The sequence below is a fragment of the Rhinolophus sinicus genome, linkage group LG12 (genome assembly GCF_036562045.2).
Source record: "Rhinolophus sinicus isolate RSC01 linkage group LG12, ASM3656204v1, whole genome shotgun sequence".
Lineage (NCBI taxonomy): Eukaryota > Metazoa > Chordata > Mammalia > Chiroptera > Rhinolophidae > Rhinolophus > Rhinolophus sinicus.
This window is the reverse complement of record NC_133761.1, coordinates 60,635,949-60,652,414: the sequence shown is the minus strand read 5'-3', so window position 1 is coordinate 60,652,414 and position 16,466 is coordinate 60,635,949. Positions and strand designations below refer to the sequence as shown.

The window sequence follows — 16,466 nt, the reverse complement described above, 5'->3', positions numbered from 1 at the left end:
GTTTTGAGCTGCAAACCAATGCAATGGATGGATTCAAGAGAGTAAATCAATCCAACGGGCCATGCTTTCTGCCCACTTAAAGGAACCTCGGAAAATAAATTAAAGTTCTAACACAGACATTTTGACACAGTGACCCCATGAAACTGAATAATGACATTTGTTAAATATGGATGAAAATTTAATGGTCTAACCAAGATCTGGAAACACACCCGGATGCTTCTCCTCTGAGTCTTAGTAGCCTAAGAAGATAGAATTCATTTCGTGTTTTTGGTAATATTGGAAGTGAAAATAAGGATCTCTAATATTTATAAAATGGGAGTCAACTTTTATTTTAACCAAAGGTGGAGAATTAAATGCACTTACCCCAAATCTACGATAATCCTTTAAAAACTCTAAAACCATTTTTTTGTATACTTAATTTCCTTCAAATGGACTTTCTGATAGTCTTCAAATCTTATAGTAGGGAGTGAAGAGAATCATATACCTTGGATCAAAGACTAAACAGATTTTGATGCTTACAGATAGACAATAAAAACGTGTGGTGTTCTTCTATTTTCTTTATAAAACATAGGGTCTAATCTCAGTTCTAAAGAATAGTTTAAACAGTGATTTTAATTGACCTCAAGGCATTATTATCCACTTACAATTCTCTCAGCAGACTTACATCTACCCTCAGAGTTCGAATCCATGACTTCCTAGCAGGAACTACAGAGTTTGTCATTTTCATTCTAATTCTGCAATAGGGCCGAATCCAGCCAGTGATGTTAACTCTTTATCTCACACAAAAGGCTGACACTGAAATCAGAACACTCCAAGAAAAGACTGGACTCTACTAAGCATGAGGCAGGCAAGGAGACAGGAGGAAAGGAGAGCAAGGGGGAATGAAAGCCTCCCTTACTAATCAGAGACCTGTGTTCTCTGCTAAAGGCCCCCAGTTCTCTCCTCCCATCGTACAGAGCGAGCTGCTGTTGAACAGAGCGTCACACGCATCTCAAGTCCAGCAGCTGAGCCCAGGTTAGAAACTGCTCCTGACTCCAAGATCACCAACCCTGCCATTCACCCTATGCCCCAGTTCTACTAGAAGAAAAAAGGCGGGTTGAAGAAACGTTACTAAAATAATTGTAAGCTTTTTATAGCAATTACTTTTCTAAAAAATAAAAAAATACACCTTAGAATATGTTAAAAGGTTCTAATTTATTACTGAAATCTATTGTGCACAAACAGAAAGCAGCATGTTTATCCCTCCAATGGGCAAGTATGTATGCCTATAATATCCTCTTACAGAAACAACTGATTCATAGAAATGCTGTACCAGTGTGTATGTGCGTTACTGAGTGTAACAATGAATACACACACACACACACAAATATGTACATATTATATTTTATTATAATATACTGGGGGTGCCAAAAAATGTGCACAAGTGGTGGCTTTGGTTAACATTGCTCAAGCAGTAGTTTTTGCCATCATCAGAAATGTCTGGACACTGACGGGAACCACTTTGAGTACCTCTTGTCATTGCAGACGTCAAACGTGACTCGTATTCATCTTTTGTTGTCAGTATATATTCAGTATTAACAATTAAACACAGTTTTTCTTTCTTAAAATGCATATACATTTTTTGGCACTCTCTATATTATATATATGTGTGTGTGTGTGTGTGTGTGTGTGTGTGTGTATCATATATATATATATGATGTTTTTTATTTGTTCCAAATACAATACAAATATAAAAAGGTCATAAAAGTTAGAAAACAGAAAATTTGGAGTGACTATTCCTTTACCACATCTCATTGGTAACCTTGCCATATTTATATCAAACACACTACCATTACAAACATGCCTAGTTGAGTGTCACTATACAGCAAAATGTATGTATTACTATCATTTCTAACCATGGTACAACATGTTACCAAAAAGAAATCTACATCCTTCACTGCAAATTCTCACTGCACATAATAAAGTGAGTAACTTGTAAAAAGCCCTATCTGATATTTCACAGCACACAAGTAGCTCAGGCGCATTGTACATTCAGGAGAGTCAGACAAAGCTATTAACTCATCAACACTACATCACCTAATGAAATTCTCCTACATTAGCTAAGCAGGAACATGACATCATTTCTATTTTTACTATTTATGTCACAGGCCATATTTTTGCCCTGTGGATTTTTTTCAGACCAATTTCTTTTAAGATTTACATGTCAAGAAAGAGTTTGGAATAAACTACAAATATGAAATATTAATTTATGAAGTACTATAAAAATGGTAGCTTTCTTCAAAATTCATGTTTTAATATCATTAAAATGAATTTTTCCAATTGACTTCTGATGTTGGCCTATTGTGGTAGAGACCAGACAGTGCCCTTTTATTACATATTCTTCCACAGTAAAAATAAAACTTTTTTTTTTTTTTTTTAATCTGGGCCATGGCCACTTTGGATCTGAAGAGCATTTCCCAGCATTTCCAGCAGAGAGGTACAGCCATGTGTCTAAGTTCTGACCACAGAATGTAACCATGAATGGAAGAAGGACTTTTGAAATATGGCTTTCAGGACAATGTGTACATCCTTCTTCAAACACTCCTACTTCCCATTGAATGGAAACCTAGCTGGATGGCTGCAGCTCAAGCAGCCATGTTGGACCATGAGGCAGAAGCCTTGCCCCTAAGGATGACATAGGAGAAAGATCCAATGTACGTGTCCCTCACACTGAGACCATCCCACCTCTGCACTGACGAGTGAACTTCTGTTACTGGAGAAACAGAAAAACTTAATCTTGCTTAAGTCACTGTTGTTTTGTGGTCTCTGTCTCGCAAGTGCAATTAATTTAAAATGAACAAGTGTTCTTCACTGTTTTAGCCCCATAAAATGTTAATATTTTTACACACTATTATACTTTAGAGGGAATGCTCAGACTATATTTTGATGGCATAAAAGCAGACTGCTTATCACATGTATTTTATTTACTACAATAAAAAAAAGGTAGCAACAAAGAAAGTAGATTGAAAAGGTAGGATGTAGCACAAGCCTGAAATACAGGATACAATGTTGTTTTTAATAAATAAGTATTTTCTGCTCTGTGTAATTATCATCATGGCCATACTGGCTTCCATTATTTTTAATTCCATCTATACAGTGCTTGAATTCCATTATAAGGTATAAGTTTTGGAACTCATATTTAGATTCTTTTCACCCTACCAACTTGCTTTTTTTTCCACTGGGAATATGTATATTAAGTTCCAAATATATATTTAAGTTATCATGGTTCTGTATATTGTTTCATAAAATTAGAGAACCGCGGCACTGCTAAGTCTTGAGTAAGAACCAGTAGTTCAATACTCAGCAGGATAAGACAATATTAACATTATATTAACTACCAGGTGAGCAACAGAAAGCTGCAATTTTTCCTTTGTCTATGCCTTCATTCAAGAAAAGTGTACTGATCACTTATCTTGAGCAGAGTACTGAACAAGACTTAAATATGAAACACATTTGTCCTCCAGGAGCTTATTGTCTAATAAAGAAATAAGTCAGGTGTGCACAGAGCACCCACAGGCAATTTTAACAACTATGGAGCAAAAATTCTCAGTGGAGTAGAAAACAAAATTGCATAGTACTGAAGTTGTTATTACAGCCGTCTCTCTGCAGGCTTCTCAGGTAAATCAACATAATAATAGTGTATGTTATATATAACATAAATATGTACATGCGTACATATGCATACACATGGAGACTTACTGATGGACTGATGGCTGGGGTTAAGTTTCAAGGTCAGGTGTAAGGGAAAAGAACCCTTATGAAAGGGCATTTTGCATTTCCTGTAAAAACAGTGAGCTCCTGGCCTTTCTACTGAGTATCATGGGATGGAGGAGGGGAAGGGCTGGCCTTCATACAAATGCAGACTCTCATCCCACATCCCCCGACCTACTGAATCAGAATCTGTAGCTTACCAAGAACCCCAATAATTCTCACTTCCTACCACTGGCAACTTTCAGAAAACTGCCCTTAATGGCCGAGCCCTACTTCCACTGCTTCTGTTTCTTCACTTGTCTTAGTATTGTTCTGCCCACAAAACTAATGCAGTTGGAACAAGGGGAAGAAACAAATCAAGCGGGGAGAAATCAAGCCCAACAGGTAAAAGATGATCTCACATCACCCCAGTAGTTTCCTGTATGTGGGCCATGGACCTTTTGCAAGAGAATCAACTGGATAACTTGGTAAAAGGAAGATTTCCAAATCTTAGCTCAAATATACAGAGTCTTATGTGGAGCCCAGGAATGTGCATCATTTAAGCATTCCAGAAATCACCTCATGACCAGTTGAGCTGATAATTATTATTACTACTAACTCTGGGAGAGAGAGAAGAGTGAGAAACGTTTTCAGAACATAAGCCACTTTCTTCAGGTAGAAGACTAATGTTTACTGCAGATGAAGACTGAGCCAGTTTTCACAGCAGCTGCTCTATGATCCAAGGGCATTATAAATTCAAATGTCTTCCATTCCTTTTTCTACATAAATTCAGATTCATTTGGGTCACCAGGAAGATTGTTATTGGTTCTTCTGCTGAACTATAGTGAATAATAAATATGATTGTAATTATCTATTATTCTATTTCAGTAAGAAATATAACTCCTAGACTTTTGCTCAATGTGATACAACAATAACATTGAGAAAATATCTTCTGTGCACCAATGATATCCCTAGCACTATACTAGTTTCTCTATGAATTATGCTGATAATTAAATTTACAGGTTTAAACATTTTAAGGAATAAAAAAAACTGGATTCGTGCAAATAGTTGAATCCACTCATTCTTGATGTAATCTCAAATCCAGTTGTGAAGTCGCGTTGGGAGCAGCCCTTGGACGCAAGGGCAACGGCAGGACTGTCGCTGAGCAGCAGCTTTGCCTGTTAACAGGGCTGGAGGGACAATCAGCGAGAGCTACAGAGTTCATTGGCGCCCTTTGCAACACTGCAGTGCTGGCTGCGGGCTTTCCACCCACGGGCTCCAGCAGAGGAAATGAACTTTCAAGAACTCCCAGCTCTGAATGTGGGCCTTAGGCGAGCACAGAACCTAGACCCTGAAGCCCAGAGGGACCCACTTGCTCCTAAGTGGGGCTGTCAATCCTCAGACTTTCCATGCTACTGGGGTTTATCCCATTTAATCTTCTGGTAGCCAAATTCATTAATGGTAAATATTCTGTCTCACTATTCCATTCTTTCTGTCCCCTTAGTTAGTACTCATTTTTCCCCCCTTCGGTTTTCTGCATTTTGTTAAGCCTGACCATAATGATTCTTCCCAATAATCATTTCACTTAATTTTGTTGTCTATAATTCTCCTTTGCTGATTTTGTCTTCCTATTTTTCATATCTTATTTTCAGAGAGACATTTCACTTTTTTCATCTGACATTTTTAAGTTTCAGTTGGGAGGTGGAAGTTGTCCAAAGAATTCTGGGTAAAACTGACTCGATCACTGGTTAGAACCCTCTTTTTCCCAGAGTTTCCCAGTGCTGGCTGCATGACAAATGTACCTGCAGACACTTTAAAAATACCAGGCTGCATTCCAGACTGAAAAATCAGACACTGTAGGTGGTGCCCAGGCATCAGCATTTATTGAAGCTCCCAGCTGGCTCAGTTTGCACCACAGTTTAAAACTATTGCCTTGTAAGAATCCCAATGAAATGGCCAAAAGTTTAGAAATACCTGGAAGGACTCCGGGCAAAGACAAATGGACACTTGAAGGAGAGCCCAGGGCAAACCGAATCTGGAGTTGGGTACAGCATGCCCATGAGCCTCAGCACCCCCTTCTCCAAACACTGGGCAAAAAGGAGCTGAGGTTGACAGATTGCTCTGAGGCCAACAGAAACCTACTTCAACTGACCCCATCACAACCCCAGTGAAGGTTTTTATTAACAACAACAATTAGGTGCCCAGTAATATCATTTGAAAATGGCTTAATTTTCCTGAGCAAAACTCAGCCTGAAGATAAGTTTAGGGAAGGGTTGACTGAACTGTAGAAGCAGGGCTGCAGCCACATTTAGCCACAGTGGGGGTGCAGGGGTGTGTTTAGACCATGGGGAAAACATATGTAACTCGAAGGAAGAAGAGAACACAGCCCTCAAATTATAAAACACCATCATGCACTGGGGAGGACTTGACTCAGGAATCACGTAAAGTTTAAAAACCATCAGTTTCAAGCTACCAATAAGATCTACAGCAACTTGGAATCCATTAAACAAGAGGCAGAAGGTAAACAGTAAAGAGGTGAAACATGAGACTATTGAGAGGGAGGCAGAAATCAAAGTGAATTGGATGAGATGAGAAACAAATGCTAAGTTGTATACAAGACTGACATAGAAGAATTTTAAAAATGTCTTAAAAGGCTCCAAGAACCAACAATGCAAAAATCAGGAAATTAAAGGGGAATAATTATGAAGGAATAGCCGAGAATTCAGAGACTACATCGTATAAAGATAACTGATTCAATGGATACTTACTATGTGCTTGTTTCTGAGCTGAACAGTCTGTGTAGATAATTCAGTTTTCATCTTCATAACAAACCTATAACCTAAAGGAGGTTTGTATACCCAATTTCTATAAAAGGAACTTCTGGTACAGGGATTGTTTTTAAGTTTGCTTGAGCTCACACAGCTAACAAGTGACATAGCTTGGATTTGAACCTGGGTTGATTTGACTTTACAAGCAGTGCTCTGAGCTACTAAAAAAATTAGGACAAACTGGGAAGAATTAGAAAATGTGAAAAACTGCTTTCTCGTCAGAAGTAATAATCATATAAGCGATACCAAACTTTCCAAGGCAAAGACCCAGAGCCGAAGAATGAAAGAATTGCTGTATAACAGACAAAAACAAAAAGGAAACCAATACATTTCTGAACAGTGTTTAACCTTATGTGAACCAATAAAGCTAAATTGCCTTGTGCAAACAGTACCAGCATTGTTTCATTCAAATAAATGCTACTCGGACAACTAAAACATTCAAATCTCAACAACAGTGAACTCAGAAATGCTCAAGGAGGATTACTTTCAAGATCAAGAGCAGTTTGCTCTCGGTCTACTTTACCTATTTCCCTCTGTCTTGGTACCTCGTTATCTCAACCAACTGGCAAAGCAGCAGCCCCCGCCAGTCTTCACACCACTGACAACACCAAATCCAACTTCCTGGCTGTTTACTTTTTCACCCCTCCCATCCCCCCATCTAATGTTCTTTTTTCTTTACTGTGAACTTCTATGACTATGATCATGATTCAAGGTGCTTTGGTGTCTCTCCATTCATACCCCCTCTTCAATATTCTGAAAAAAAAAAAAAAAAAAAAAAAAAAAGTCCACCTAACAATACCAGCATTCTCCATAGTTTTTAAGACTACCTTCAGTGTATGCTCAAACCTGCTCCTCTCACAACTGTGAGCAGCAGATGTGACTTGAACCACACCACCGGGGCAGGGGGTGGGGTGGGAAACAGTTAAAGAATTTGTAGTCCATATAGGCAACAACATACAATCAAGGGACAGCCAAAATTCATTAAAAACCAATAACAAACAAAACTGGAAAGTGTGAGACATGATTGCAGAAATAAGAACATCTGTATAAATTATAAAAACAAATACGAATGAGTTAAACACTCCTACTGAAATACAGAGAACTTCTAGTCGAGTATGAAACTAAATCAAACTAGGTTCTATTTACCGAGATATACATAAAACAATGTGACGTCAAAGGTTAAAATATAAATAATGAATGTCAATAAGCAAAAGAGAAATAGAAGCAAAAAGCAAGCTTCCCAAAGAGAAACTGACAAACTTGCATTAAAGTTGAGACCTTTTCCTTAGTTTTTGGCAGACCGAGTATATCAAAATAAGTAACTATTGGTCGATGGTTCTCTAATTATCTTCTCCCTGTACACCAGTCTTGTGTACAGAGCTTGGCATGGTCTGCAGGAACATCTAAGAGTGCACATACCTGGTTTGAAACCTGGAGTAATGAGGTGACAGATTAGACAGAGACCGAAGGATACTGGGGAGAATCCAGGTGAACAGTGGTTCTCAAACGTGGGCACACCTCGGAATCAGCGGAGGAGGGTTCGTTACAACAAGGAGTGCTGAGTCCTGCCCCATGGGTTCTAGTTCAGCAAGGTGGTGGGGCTGGAGAACCGACATCACTAATAGGGTGAGAGGCATTGGTGCTGATGTCTTGGCCACATTTTGTGAATCATCACAGTGGACAGACAGGTGGACAACGTAAGTGAGAGGAAGAGAGACCACAGTCACACCTGGGAATAGGCAGGAAAAGCTGGGCCCGGAGGGCTTTTGAAGGTTCTATTTTTGATAGGATAACGGAAGCTCTGTAAAAACAGGAATGAAAAAAGAGAGAAAAGTGAAAAATAAAAATGAAAATAATGGTGATGGCAAATGCCCCATTGTGTGCTAAAAATGATTTTAAATGTATTAGCATGCAGTAATTCATTGAATCCCTAATACCAACCCTATCAGTCAGAAAAATGCAATCACTGTATATACTTGGTAGCGAGAAAGCGACGGAAGTCCTACACGACAGATTCTGTTTCTTCTCTGGCGTTGAAGATGACCTAGTATATAAGCCTATCCACTGAAAGGGATAAGGAAGGGAGGCTATTGTTTAGGTAGTTGAGAAAAACAAACTACTTAATGAGAAGAATGGGAGAAGCAGCTTATTGCAGAAATGTGGCCGGACTTGTGTCATTACTGAGCACATTTGGAAGATGGAGATTGAGAATTTTTAGTGATAAACTACTTTCTCCCCACCCCCAACTCACTTATTTGTAATGCGCAGTGTGGGCAATGGAAACTGTGGACCGAATCAAATTGCCGTTTTATCAGGTGGTTCAAAGAGTGATGAAGGAAGTTGGAGATAGGAGATTTTATAAAATGGCTTATATATTTGGGCTGTAGAGTTTAAGGAGTCTACAAAAGGACGGCTTGAAGGGTTGACCAATACCTATCTTAGAGACATAATTAAGGGTACTCTAAAATCCCCAAGTTATAAAATGCGTTGACAGAGGAAAACAATCATTTCTATCAAATGTGTTGATGCATTTTTCTGTTTTTGGTCAAAGGCTTAAATGTGACTTTCCACTGAAATGTGCTTTAACATTTCCTGAAGCTGCGAACGGCTTTGTACTGCACTCACACATGTTCTGGACTACACATGGGACGGGTGGGTTATGAGCGTAGGTATGATCCCTCCGCTCATGGTGCCCTATGAGAAATCGATTCACTGGTTTGCCTGTCAAACCGCTGGTGCTGTAACACTCCTCTATCATGACATAATTAGGTTTAATCGACCATTTTACAATAAATAATGGTGCTGTGAACTTGGGCTAGTCCCAAAGAGTAACTTTTTGCAAGGTGAAATAGATATGCTTCTGCTACATGTGTACCCAGGATCCCTAAAAGACGTCTATAGAGTTTGAAGGTTTATAGCCCCATGTGACCTAATCTTTTGGCGATGAGAGAATATCAACCTTGTAATGATGCTATCTATGAAAGCCCATAGTATTGTAGAATTATTCTTTTCATCCTGGGTGGATGCAGGCTTACATATCATTGGATGGTTCTTGCTGTCTTTAATCAGGCCAAATATATGAATGTTTAATATCTTTGGTAAACAAAAACCAAAACCAAAACCTTGAAGAATGTTTTTTACTTAAAATCAAAACAAAAAGACAATGAACATGATTTACTCCCTTAAGGAACCGGCATACCTGTGAGAGTGTTGGTATTGACAAACTCAGAAGAGGCAGCGGGCGTGTGGGGTACACGGAGGTTGCCGTCCTGGCTGTAGGCTTGTAGAATGTACTTCTCGATGACACCCCTAACCACAGCAGGCTCCTCCCAGGTCACTTCAATGCTGTACCCGTTTATGCCGCGGACCCTTGAGGGAGCTGGCACACTTGGTGGGACTGTGAAGGAAGAAAAGAGAAAACAGAGAAAATGGCAGTTCTGAGAAGACGATTGCCCCATTCTTCACTTTTAATGGCCACAGTAAATCAGACTCGACCATTAGCATAAATACAATTTATTAGAGTTGTAACTTTTCAGCATTGATTTAATATGACTGCACATCTTCAGCCATTCAGTTGAAGCAATATTTCAAAACCATCAAAACTCCATCGACATAACGTTCTTTCAAGTCTAGTCCAGGTTTCCCCAAAACATTTAATGTATCCGACATGTTTTAAACATCACTCATAAAGGAGGAGGTGGATGGTAGGCAGATAACAAGTTCAAACAATGTAATGATGTCCCCCTTTGAAGCAAGATAATTAGAGTGTTATTATACGTACTGGTTTTGACACTTTTATATCTTCCATGTATTAGCCAAAAAATATCACAAGTGTGATTGTATTATACTTGACTGTCTGATCTCATTTTCCAAATTCAATTGTTCTTCAAATTAATTTAAAAAAAGTGAAGTTCTACCAGATATGATATATGGGATACATTGCTAATTGCATTTTAGGGGTAGAAAAGCTGGTGCCCTTGAGATTATACAAAACCATTTTCAGGGACGTTTCCTTCAGAGTATCACAAAACAGTAACTAACACAAAATGAGGAAGTTTGAAGAACTGCAAAACCTCGCTTGCAAGCTGTGCCTCCTAATTTTAAAAATCCATACCTTTAACTATTTATCAGCTATCTCTATGGTTCTGATCAGTCACAACTTCCTCACAGCTGACTGCACCGGAGACACGGAGAAAAGCCCAAGGAAGTCCCTGGCAGGGTGATGGATGAGAGACCTGCTCTAACTGCTGGTGGACTCCTGAGCCCTGGCGAGGGGTGACCATTCTGGTTTTCCCACATCAAACATCCTCCTCTCGTGACTTCACTGTTCAGACCAGTAAAATAGGACAGCTTCAAAGGCAACAAAACGGACATAAAAGAGGAGAGGAAACACAGGCATGGAGAACCACTGAGCAGTTAAAACACCACAGGCGGGCGCCCCTGGAAAACGCCTGGGCCACATGATGGAGTTGCCAGTAAAGGGACAATGGGAGTGATGCTGATTTTATTAGTTCTGAAATGTGGTACAGGGCAAAGTACAGTACTGTCTAACAGATGGTCTTCTCATAAGGGACAGAGCAAAACTGACTCAAAAATAATTAAATAGTGCAATTATTCTCCCACCCTGGGGAGTATGTAGCTGCTCAGTGTTGTGGTCAGACTGTAAATATGAATTTATGGCATAAGACCTGGTGGTCAGATCATTGCTATAAATTCGAGCACTACTGGCATACGTTCTCGGTGGCACTCAAAGTGGGGACTAGGAAGCTATGTGAGCGACACACTTTCCAGACACCTATTTATGTTGCTGAATTAGACTGAAAGCAGACTTTATAGTGTATTTGTTAATGAAGCAGAGGAATGAGAAATAGGGGCAGTGGATGTGCCAGTAACAAATGAATATTTTATATCAGAGCTTTCACCTGGCTCTGACATCAGAAAAGGAATTTAAAAGATCATTCAATTCATCGTTTTATCTATATAAATAGATGATCACTTAAGTCATCCTGGAACAGTGTCAAGCTGTCCTCTTGTAGAAAATCTGTTGGCAGAGACCTTGGAAAATCATTCTCAGTAACCCATTTCACGATTTAATTATCTTTTAGATTAGCAAGACTCCTCAAAGGATGCTTGGGTTAGCAACCCCTTGTTGATTAAAGGAAAAACAAAACAAAAAAAAACTATGAGAGACTCTTGATGAAAGACATATCTTAAGATAAATTGTGATTTGCTAAGGATAAACTTTAACAGACATAAAGTGGCAATCATATGGAAATGCATTTGCCTTTATGACAGATATTTGACCCAAAATGGTAGAAGGTTACTGATTCACACAACTTTTTGTGATGAATGCCTTCCTGTGACATTATGTGAAAAGATTTTTTTGATCACTGTCCGAAGCAGAAAGCAATTATAAATCAGTTGTCTGAGATGAGACCTAACGTATTTTATCTCCTAATCGTTTCCCCTCCAATTCAAGAACATCAGACCAATGAACAGTTACTGTCCTGGGAGAATCATCCTGAGATCCTAAGAGTCCACACCACAGCAAACATCTGGCCTGATGTGATAAAAGACACATCTGCCGTCAACCAGGGTGCAGGCCGCAAATACACTCTCTGCACAAGGGAGGCAAGATGATGCCTCCCTCATCTAATGGTGATCCTGATTTTAGCTTCTTGGGAGGGGGCGGGGGGGAGTCTATGTAGTCTATAAGGGTTCCCTGTCCTTAGATATATGACTGTAAGTACAGGCCTATGAAATTCTTAAGACAACATGAACTTCTTTCTTCCTCTGAAGAGGAAAGAACCAGGGCTGAGCAAATACTTATTAAATGTTTGAAACATGAAAAGCGCTCATCTACTAAGCATTTTAGCCACGGCAGATGAATTTGCAAACCAAGGCGTACTCTGTCAGGAGACTGCAAGCCTAAGAACTCCCTGCTTCTGGGTAGCAGTGTTTTCTTTCCTTTGCATGCACACACCTGTATGCACAAGCATGGACACGTGGGTACACACACACATTTTACAACAACACTCACCTTCTCCTGTTGTCCGTCCCCGACTCCAATCGCTGTGTACAGAACCTCCTTCGTGTGAGGCTATCACTCGATACAGGTATTCTTAGGTGGAAAGAAGAAGCAGAGAGAATAAACTCTTAGTCAGGTAGACGGGTGTGGGCTGGCTGAGACGGAAGAGGGGATGAGGAGGAGAGCTGTGACATGTAACTCACAGCCCCCACCCGGTACCTGTGAAGGGCTGCAGACCACTCTCCTGCACACGCTGCTCTCGCCCCTGGTACACCAGGATGGAGTCATTCCCCCTGCAGTTAACGGGGCTGGCAGTTGATAGGCATCCATCCAGATTGACTCTGACAGCACCGCTGGACACAGATGCCAAGTTAACGGCAGCACCCCGTGCAAATGCAACATCCTTCATGCAACCGCCGAAACCTAGCAAACAGTAAGAGATAAGCATCGCGTAAAGGGCTTGAGTCACTCATGACCAGGGATTTCTGCCCTCTGCACTACATTTTGATGAGGCGCTGGCGGTGCTTTTGATACAATTTTTAAACTTTCAAGTCTCATGTGGGAAATCCCTTCTGCCTCCTCCTGCTTTTTTATCAGGCTAGGTGGTCACAAGCCAATGCTAGAAAACATTTACATTTCTGTTATTTTGAAAAACACAGAAGTCGGTAATTACGATTCGACTGAATTATAATCAATTGAAAGTGTTTATTGTACCTCTTTAGGTGCACATTTTCTCATTGTGTATATTCTCCGAAAATAAAATGTAGACAATTACACATTATGGTCGGGAGGGTGCCCACATGTCCCTCAATTCTAGAACATTAAGTTCTCTCTCTCGGTCAGTGCTGAAGTGATAATATTTGAAGTAGCAGAATTATTCAACAAGATTACTGGGGGGCAATGACCTTTGAGGATCCCGGACAGGATAGCAGGAGGGAGAATATAATTTCAAGATATGCTAGAATCCTGAGATGTCGCCATGAATTCCGTAATAATTATTTCAGAGCTACAGAACAAAGTCCTAGTTAAACAGGCAGGCGCAGAAACTGGGATTGTGCTCGACCATTGGCACTGAGTCCCTTAACCTCCAATGTACAGAATGGCCCCAGTTTTATGCTTCTGTTAGCCTGACAGGGACCCAATTCAGCTGAGTGCGTGAGGGCTAGCTGACTTCAGACGGATCACAGTGCGTACAGGTCTGTGAAGTACAACACGGCACATGGAGGGAATGGATGTGGAGTGGGCACTGCTTTTTAGTTAGAAAACCATGGGGCACCCAGTCAGCCAGGGACCAGCGGGTGCTTTGAATTACACCTTATTTTGTACAAACAACCATCAGCTCAATGAGTTTTGGCAGGACTCTTTCTCAGGAAAGTGCACAGAACTGTAAAAGGGACAAACAGGCTGAGTTTGAGATTGCTGTAAAACACACACACACACACACACACACACAAACACACACAATCACTCACTCACGTATTCTGAACAAAACACTGTCAAATTCAAAAGTCCCCAACACACTGAACATTAAAGCACCTCAGCAGAAACTGGAAATAAAACGTAATACAACGCTCACCGGTAAAATAAGTTAATAGTAACAGCGACCACATTGTTCTCGCCAGCATTTATATGACGTCTTACTATGTCTCCTAACACATTAAGTTGCAGCCCGTTTCCTTAGAAATGCCTTTGCTATTATTCACATCCCTTTAGGCCCTACCGATCAATACCGCTAGTCTATCTCGAACACACAGCAGACACCCAATAAGTTGGGTGAATTGAATTGAAAGCAGTGAAACGCCACATAAAAGCATCTGCTTGAAAATGCAGAAGCGAAGAATTCTGATTTCCTCGCCAGCCGTAATTGTCTGATGGCACAGAGCTGAGTCGCCTAGCTTCTCTGTGCCCTAGTTTCCCTACCCACAAAACACCGAAAAGTGGCAAGGGAGCTCTGGCAAACATTGAAATACTGTTGTAAGGCATGATCTGAGGTGGTACATCGTAGACAGAGTATGTTGTTCAGCATTTTCAAAACACAGAAGAAAATTAACTGGTATTTGATTCAAGGGACAATTACAACATTAACGGATTAAAAAAAAATAACACTAATATGATCACAAACCAGAGCTTCTGAAAAAAGGTGCTAAGTGAGAAACAGAAAGATTTTTAAGACTGTTGATAATGGACTGAAAAACACAAAGTGAACACGATTCATTTGAATTGCAATTCACTTCTTGCATGCAGCACCGCTACGGTGTAACCATTCTCCTGATCACTATATAGACCATGCAGTGACTTATATTGACCAGTATCACTCCCAGCATCTGAGTTAGCATCTCAGGGGGTGGGATCATAAAATATGCATCTTTAATAGCCTTTCTAGCCATTCTAGTATACCTTGGATAATAATGATGATGATAATAATAATAATAATAATAATAATAATAATAATTAATACTAGCTAAGTTTATTGAGTTCTTATTTTGTTTCAGCTACTACACTTCCTTATTGTATCAGTAGGCTGAGAGCCACTGATAGAGCTGATACTGCAATGATAAAAATTTAGTATCACCCATAAATAAGATATATTTCAGTACCACAGATTGTCATAGTGTAGATTCAATTATCCCCCTCAGGTTTATGTTGACGTTATAAACTTCGATGATAACATCCTACAATGCCAGTGTGAGCTACGTCTCCAGGACTACCATAGTGCTCTGATGGGTGTCGGTAGAGTTTGGAAGTACAATGCTTGACAGGCAGTTTTTTTCCTGCTAGATGTAAATAGGACCAAGTAATCTTGCTCATATAAAGGGTTTTCAAGCTCTTTCTAACCTCAGAAACCTGAAAATCAGGAGACGCCTTTATATGAATGTAATATTTCCAGCTGCTGTTACATCTTAAGTGCCTTGAAAATGTCATTACCGTCTTACACCTCAGATATTCATTAACTCCTCACTCGTACCCTTCTAAACGTCTCCTTAGAACTCGCCATATATTTTCTAGTCAAAGGCATTTAAATCTTGACGTACTTAACCAACGAGGCAAAGATTGCTTCGTGGAAATTTTAACCATTCACAGTGCATAGGTTTTGAAATATGCAGAGGGCCTCTCTACCTGGGCGCATGTGGGGTCTCAAGCTGGAAGCTTCTGTGCTTCCCTCACTTTACAGAGAAGGAGCAGTGACCCGTGGCCACAAGGTTTCAGCCTGATTGTAACACAAGGGACTGCAACACCAGGTTACAGTCCAACACATGGGCTTGTGAGCTGCTTACCAGTCATGTGACCTCGGGCAGGTTCCTCTCCTCTGTTCTCTTCAGTTTCCTCGTCTGTAAACCGGGGATACCAGTAATAATTCCCAAGTCATGGACTTGTGATGAAGAACCAACTCACATATTCTCATGGAAAGCTCTCAGAACCCTGCCTGCCACATAGCATGCACCCATTTATTGTTAGCCTTTCAAAATTAATGATTTATCTAATTACATTCAAACTCACTACATGAGTTCAGTGCTATAAGTTAACATGCTTTATTTTCTCTGATTATGTTCAAATTCATTCTATGAGTGAAATTCGTGTTTTAGTGGTAAGTCAGACACACTCATGAGCCTTTCCTTTCCTCGATGGTTATTAATTATCAGTAACATACAGATTTTTCACAAGTACCTTTGGAATTCCACTAAACCCACCTTTTCATGTGCTTCACTGCAAAAGAGCTCCATTGAAATGGAGCTGATTAGTGTTTATGTAAGAAAAAAAGTGAATTTAATGTTATTTTTCCTAGTTGTGTACACCGACCTGGTTTATTTTTTAAATCTGCAAGTATAATGATCAGTATTCAAAAGTACCAGAAGTTCACGTGTTTTCAAGGAAACCATATG

General features: G+C 39.9%; 1 protein-coding gene across 1 annotated transcript in view; it reads right to left on the bottom strand.

Moving 5' to 3' along the window:
* The window catches only part of USH2A (usherin), a 582,349-nt gene that overhangs the window by 333,738 nt on the left and 232,145 nt on the right, over positions 1–16,466 (bottom strand). The window contains exons 27-29 of the mRNA XM_074316330.1: positions 12,805–13,008; positions 12,598–12,678; positions 9,757–9,954 (exon numbers count right to left, since the gene is read on the bottom strand). Coding sequence (XP_074172431.1) covers positions 9,757–9,954; positions 12,598–12,678; positions 12,805–13,008 — 483 coding nt within the window. The remainder of the gene's footprint in view (positions 1–9,756; positions 9,955–12,597; positions 12,679–12,804; positions 13,009–16,466) is intronic.